Source organism: Rhagoletis pomonella, unplaced genomic scaffold (assembly GCF_013731165.1).
Source record: "Rhagoletis pomonella isolate Grant_MI unplaced genomic scaffold, Rhpom_1.0 Rhpom_scaffold_00002, whole genome shotgun sequence".
NCBI classification, from domain to species: domain Eukaryota; kingdom Metazoa; phylum Arthropoda; class Insecta; order Diptera; family Tephritidae; genus Rhagoletis; species Rhagoletis pomonella.
Window position 1 is genome coordinate 12,945,017 of NW_023458556.1, and position 7,847 is coordinate 12,952,863.

Here is a 7,847-nt window from a genome sequence, read left to right on the forward strand (position 1 = left end):
TGTGGTAGAGTCGTGGTATGAAGTTTTTGAAATCATTTTGGTATGAATGTTTTGAAATCAATCCCATACTCTTGGAGAAAACTAGGGGCTATTGGAAAAGAGGGCTTGGCTCCTTCTAAATATACTGAAACTTTTACCTATTTGTAATTAAATATATATAATTCTTCGACCGAAATGATTTTAATGAAATTTTTGTCCTAAAGTCCCTGTATAGTTTAGGTTCACAACGCGGTAGTGGCAATACTATTGAAAACAAGAGCCGCAAGGTGGCGCTGGAGTCGATTTGTTGCTAAAAATTGTCAAGTTAAGTCATTCGGAGACACCAGGGATCAAAATAAAATTACCACCGTTAAATCTACCACCAAAGCCATTGCGGTCTTTGCTTTACGGCGACTAAACAAAATAAAGACAAATCTTGATGAATGCCTACAAATTCAATTGTAAGTCATTTATGGTATATCGTCTGAAATAAGCGCCTATATAGACTGGATTTCTGTAGACCAATGATGTTCTCCAATTTTGAAATTGCTACCACCTTTTCTATATAGATTCCAGGACTATTCACCATCGAGCCGGATCATTGTTTCCGCAAGAACTTCTTCGCGGACATAACACTTTCGTTAGGTTACTTAAGAAGGCAATGGAGGGTGGGTATGCTTTCTGAAGACCACAAAACCAAACGTGAACGTGAATTGTGGTGAAAACGTTGTACCAAATGTTAGAATAAAGAAATAAATTTTGGGCGGGACGTAGTTCGCTGGGTCTGCTCGTTTATGGTCCGAGAGCGGACAATGGTTTTGGTTACACTATTTATAACCAGGCTAGAACTTTCATGCTCAGTCATTCCGCTATGGCGGCCCATTAAACCAACTGAAAGTCTGGCGACCCTCCAGGGGTGGCTTTGGCGCCAACAGGATAATTAAGGATGCAGAAAAACACATCCATTACGCTATTTTTTTTTTCCGTATCTGCGAAACGGAAAAACAATCACCAGACTGGTAGGGCGGTGGAAAGAGGATGGAAGACGCGCGAGGACTATTTACACTATAATAACTAGGAAAAAAAATTATAAATTATCATAGGGTGAATCCTCGGGAGGCTATATGTTTGAAGCCAGACGAAATTTTGGGTGGAAATGCCCTGCCAGACCCAAAAATGAGTGGCTATGCAGGCGCTCAAATCAACTTGTTTCTTACTAATTTTTAATATACTTTGTTGACGAAATGACTTAAAAGCAAGACGTTCGTAGGAAAATAAAGCAAAGTAAAACAATTTGAATAACAAAAACAGAACTTTCCTTTTTAGTGCTCCCACATCGTCAGCGTTGCACAAAATAACAATACGCTTTGCACTAACTACAGCTACAACCACATCTACATACATGTACATACTTACACACTGCCAACAGGCTGTCGAGTGCATACAAAGTGAAATGTTGTGATTCTATAGTGTAAAGAAGTTTAGAGTAGTGGGTGGGCCTCAACAAAAGATGCGGCGGCAGTGTTGCTAGCCAGACAAAAAAATAGCGAAAAAATAAAAAATAAATGCTTCGTCGCCTCATAATAAGTAAGAACTCATAAAATGTACTTGGAACACTTAAGCCACAGCAGCAACAACATGTCAATGCAATCACTCAAAGAAAAATATTATTGTACATCTCAACTCTTTGTCAGCAGAAAGCAGCAGATGCATTATGATAGCGCCATACATACATATGTATATGCAATACTCCTATATTGGCAGTAAGGGCTAGTATCGTCCGAAAACAGTACAGTACAGATATATCAATAAACACGTACAAAAGAAAGGGAACACTTACGTTTATAAATAAACACCCCGAAAAAAAATTTGCGACTAATCTCTAAAGAGAGTATTCCGAGATTATTCTAAATCGGGTACAATTGGGCATAAATTAGTCGCAACTAATCTCATACGGGTACTATTGGAGAACAATTAGTCCGAGGCCACGCGCTGAGCAGCTGAGCGGCTGAAGTAGTCACGCACTGATATGGCGTATGAGTAACATTATTTCCCCGCTCCTATTTCATACAAAATATTATTGCATAGCGACCGCGACATCGTTTGGAACACATTAAGTCCATTTTACTCGTCGAAGCCAAATATAGCTGAGTGGCAAAGGATAGCGGAAGATTTAAAAAAAATATTTGGAATCTACCAAACTGTGTTGGAGCCATATCGATGGCAAACATATTGCAATTACATGTCCAGCACATTTCGGGTCCAACTTCTATAATTATAAAGGTACACACTAAAATGTTTGACGTTCATTAATTGATATAAATTTTTTTTAATTTTTCTCAGGAACGTACAGTATCGTTTCGTTCGCTAGGTATTTGCGATGCGAATTATACATTTACAGCCGTGGATGTCGATGCTTATGGCAGTCAAAGCAATGGAGGAATTTTAACATTTGACTGCTATTTAATCAGCAGCTAGATTTACCGATACAAAGGCCACTGCACTGAATATCAATACCTCCTTCCCCTATAATTTTGTTGGAGATGCAGCTCCTCCTTTAAAATTATATCTGATGAAGCCGTTTCCTGGTGTGCTGTTGGACGAAAGGCGGGAATGTTTTATCAAAAGATTGTCGGGAGTCCGTAGAACTATTGAGAACGCATTCGGTATTTTGACTGCCAGATGGAGAATTTTACGCGGAAAGCGAAATGTGGCACCAGAGACTGCTATTGCCCACATGGCTTCGTTGATCATGAATGCAATGGAGAATTAGTCGAAGGACTTTGGCGAAGAGAGGTTAATCCATTGAGAAATGTTTCATGGTTATATTCAGACTATGCAGCCAGATCTGCATACCAACTACGCGACACCTTAAAAGAATATGTATTCGCAAATAAAATAAAAATAAAAATATAATTTTTAATATGAATTCAGTAACACTTCGGTTCTTTCATTTCTTAAAAATAAACCACATTTCAATTTGGTGAACTTAATACTAATTAACCAAAAATAATGAAAAGTGTAAAAGCAAAAATAGTACACTTCTTAAAAATCAATCATATTTCAATTCAGAAAAATAAAAATTCAATTAAGTATAAAACTAAAACTAAATAAATTCATTCAGGTCACAAATTACTTTCTTTTTTTTTTAATAAATGATTCAAAAGATGTTTTTTGATTCTTCACGCTCGTTCTGTGCGAGTTCATTTAATTTTTCATCGACAAGTTTTGTAACCACCTCTTTCATGGAATCCATGAAATGAAGTGAGGTGTTCGCTGACCTCTTGATTGTCGCGCTTTCGTTTGTTTGTAGTTGCGCTCGACCTTGAGTCCTCCACAAGCTCTGTCGTCAAATTGCCTAAAACATACTCTATAGAGCCATCATTGGATGGTCCAGGCAGTGACGTACTTCTTTCTTCTTGCTGCAGTGTAAAAAATTCCTCCGGCTGCAGTACACTTAATTCCTCAGACTCCGATATACTGACCGCTTGACCCCGAGGTATGCTGGTTGAAATAAATAAAAACGTAAACATATTGCTCTACAAATTAATTAAAGTGTCGTACATTGTTGGCTTGACATGTTCCCTTAAAAATTCTAAATGGTTAAAGAGCGCCCACTCATTATCAGGGTCAGTAGCTGCACTGCCAGAGGCAAACTTTTGTTTAGTGCACTCCCGCACAAACCGATATCTTAAGGTCCGCCATCTCGACTGACATTCAGGTTCTGTAAATAAAGTCGTATAAAACAAGCAAATATAGAAAATAAACAAATGTTTTTCTCACCAGGTACTTACTTCCATTTTAGTGCTTATAGCACTACCACGCCAGCGCTCGCTTAAGTTTATTGCGATAATCCGCTTCCTTTTTGCTGTATAAATTTTAAACTGACGCGCCTTATTTATTAATTTTTCGTCATTCATTATCTGCAAAATTTATGTAAATATGATAAACACATTTATATGATAAATAGCAAAAAGCATGCAGATAAAATTCATGCAAAAGCGCTATGTTCAATATGCCTAGCAGTTATTAAAGACGATGCTTTTCCTATATTTTGTTAGATTCTTCATAAGTAAAAAAAAATATTTGGTGAATATTACTTTCTTCATATGAATTATATCACATTTTTTGTTTAATTCAAGGCCTATCAAACAGGTTTAGAGCATTTGAGCAAAAAAACAACATTTGCCTTGATTTGCCTGTATTTTGTTGTTGCTTTTGGTATCGAAAATGTCAAAATCTGTTCTGATTTTTTTCTTCTATATCAAAGCGTGCCATGTGAAATACAAAATAGATAAAAAAATTTACATTGAAAAAATGAAAACTGTTACAACTTTCTTTCTTAGTAAATTGGTTTGCTTCTCGAAGCATTGATCCACCCCGTGCCAGGCCCAGTAATCAGCGGTTGTGCTGCTGAGTTGGGCGAGCGTTCCAAAAGCTGCAATTCAATCGCTGGTTTTGTATGGAAAAAGGTTTCGCATGCAAATAGATTGTAACAATTTCGAATTTTTGTGAGAAAAAATTAAAAATATTTTACGTTTTCGAGAACAAATAATTTAGAAAAAAAATCACTTACTTTTATTTTTCAAAAATGACTAGTCGCTTTTTATGCCCGTTCGGGTATAAAGGGGAACAATTAATCTCTTCTTAGGACATGCTCGAACAAAAACGAAAAGTTCATTCCATAAAGAGATCAAAAGTGGTATTAGTCGAATGTTCCTTTGTGATTGCTCCATTCTTTTGGAGGACACCCAGCAAAAGCTTTAATTCTTTGGTAAGCGCTTACCTTTTGAATCGATGGAGTAACGCATTACAATTCGCCGCAGGACAAAATTTTTCACTTTCTCGTTTAATCGCTACATTACCGAATTAGGGCGCTTAACGCCATGCGGGTGCACTAGTATTACAATAATAGCTTGACAAAATGTCACAAAACGTTGTTTTTGTGTGTATGTATGTATGTACTAGAAAATCCTAGTAATCGGTTTGGAAAGTTATTTCTTTGTTGAAAATTAAGGATATGTTAAGCGAAAAATGTAAAATCTTATCTTAAGGTCAATGGATATGCGTTCCTAATTACAGCAAGACATTTATTTCAATTTTGGTTTATCAATTACTTTGATGAAGGCCTGCTGAAAACTCGAATTCTAAATCTAGTTTCGTCTAGTATTTGAGGCTCACTTGATCTATGAATTTAAGCTCTTAAATGAGCTCATTATGAGTGTAAATGTTTCGATATTCCTTTAAGACGATGTACGAGATAAGTTTTTATTTTTGTATCTGAGTTTGAAGTACAAATTATGCTTTTCTCTCTTAAAGTTAGCTATAACAGAGAGCTTTAATATTTATGGCAATACACATTTCGTATGAATAGATTTATTGCGCCTTTCATCCGGTTAGACAAAGCCAGAGGTGAATTGATTGGTATAGAGAGAAGACACAATGAGTTAATTCGAGAGCACAGTCTCGATTTGCTTAACTGCGTCACGAACTGCAGAAATTTTACCTCCTCCAGTATGTAGAGCACAGAGCATTAGGGACACGAATTTCGATACGATACGATATCATGTCGATACTTTTGGCATTCGATACCGATATTTTCTACTTGATAGTTTTAAAACGATATTTTTTGGAGTCGAGTACCAGAACCCTAGTATCGTATCGAATGTCATAAACTCACATTACAAGGATAATGTTAAAGCGATAATTTCGGTTCGATATCGTGTGCCTACAAAGCATTGCTCCTTCTTTAATTCACTTTAGTTTAGGTTTGACTTCAAAAATGCCCGCCAGCCGCTTCTTACTTCCCAAGTCTGCTGTATACTCAATAGGGCGGGTCGAAAATCTAATTTTCTCAAATCCCTTGGTAATAGTGAAAATATATTGTATCATGCAGTCAACAACACGCCTGCAAAATATTAGGTTTTTTATTTTATTTGTAAGAGCCCGCGCATCGTCCGCTAAGTGACCCACAGCACACTAGTCGAATAAGACCAATTATTGTTAAAAATTCTGGGTTCAGTAAAAAGGGTTGGTGCATATTATTAGATAATGAATCCGTTAACGCAAAAGGTAAAGTCAAATATCATTTCTCGCAGCACTTTAGCTTATCGTTAATCTCAAACTTATCTATTTTCAAGAAAATTTTAATAGTTCTCTTGAAAATTGCACCGGCCTATAGTCAAAAGATGTAAAGAACAGTATTAATACTGCTGGCGTGCATTTAGGTCGCTGGTTCCAAATATTCTAATCTTTGTTTAATATTAGCTCTAGTTTACGAATTTTTGCAAATATAGGAACAGTTTCGGTAGCTCTAATAAAAAAGCCATTATTTTCCATCATCGTAGAAAAATTTGGTTTATGAAAATGTGTATGGAGACACTGAACAGGCACAACTTCTAGAAACACTAATAAGTTTACTTATGTTTATCCATACAATATAAAAATTGCAAATATAGGAAAATTACAAAAAATTGTGTTCAACATTTTTTTTTTAATAATTTGTTTATAATCTGAACGATTTTCATCATATTATTATAATAAATCAGTAACAGTAAGTCTCGCATTCAATTTGGTAATTACTACGTGCCGATCGAGTAACATTTACCAAAGTTATATCGAAAGACTTAAGCGGATCTCCAGTTTTTTTCTAACTAAATTTCTCTTCAATTGTATAAATAACTTTTAAATGAAAGAACCGGATTACAGAAAAGTATGTCAGGGAGTGACTTTTTTCGTTGAAGCTGAATGCGAAGCAATATCGTCCAGTTGAAGAGTGCTCAAAAGGATTTCCCAGGATATGATAAAGACTATTGCATTTACCTACAGTCACTTTTTCACATAATAGAATTACCTTGAATATTTATGGATATCTAAACACTTATTGCTCGTCCCCTACTTTCATATAACGGCAAATTTAGAAACCGCGAAAAATGTGCTTCTTCGGTGACTAATGAAACCATTCCGCACCAATTTTCAAGACAGTATAAATATACTTAAAATGGGCGTTTATCACCCTAATTGTATTATGTTAATGTTTGTAAATACTTATATGCTTGAAACTACTAATAACTTATCACACGATTCCTAATCTTTGACAATACATGTCTGACTTCATTCACCACGATCTTGAAAACTGACCAAATTGGCGTGACCATACTCATGACCCTCTTAATATTAAATAAACATCCGAAGACATTAAAACGTTTGAAATAAATCGCGTCTCACTTTTTTGCATTTTTCACTTGGTGGCTGAAGTAATGAAGAATTGAAAATTCATAAGGGAAAATTATAGCTTTGTAAGTTTTATCTTAATATCTTAAAAACTTGTAGAGATGTTGAAAAATGATAAATGAACGTGAGGTACTAAATTTAATAACCCTTAATTTGATATATCGTCCTGTTTATAACAATTGACGCATTCAATAGATATTGCAAGCCAAAGTTTCATTTTCAAAATTCATACACTTTGATTGAATTGCGCGGGCTAAAGATAAGTTTTAAATTAATCTTTCGTGACCAATAACAATTGGCTTAGATATAAGACATCATAATATTACTATTACAATACGGTCAAATGCATTTTATTTTCCCCCATACAAAATCGACCCAGCCTAATACTCAAGCTGTCGAGTAATTTGGCAAAGAAGTTCTACCTATTATCTATGCTCAGAAGTTGTCATTACTTTTTAAATTGTCCTTACTTTTTAAATTTGCAGGTTTTGTGTAGAAATACTTGATATATATGTACATATGTCTGTCAAAGATTTTATTAAACTTTGCAGTTTTTCACGAGTATGGCGAATCTCACACAATGTCCGCGGGACGTTTTCTAGCAAACTGGTTAACAGATCAGCGGCATTTGGCAA

General features: G+C 35.4%; 1 protein-coding gene across 1 annotated transcript in view; it reads right to left on the minus strand.

Moving 5' to 3' along the window:
- The window catches only part of LOC118734451 (Y' element ATP-dependent helicase YEL077C-like), an 11,117-nt gene extending 7,605 nt beyond the window's left edge, over positions 1-3,512 (minus strand). Inside the window, exon 1 of the mRNA XM_036464171.1 lies at positions 3,261-3,512. Coding sequence (XP_036320064.1) covers positions 3,261-3,512 — 252 coding nt within the window. The remainder of the gene's footprint in view (positions 1-3,260) is intronic.
- Positions 3,513-7,847: the final 4,335 nt, after the last annotated feature.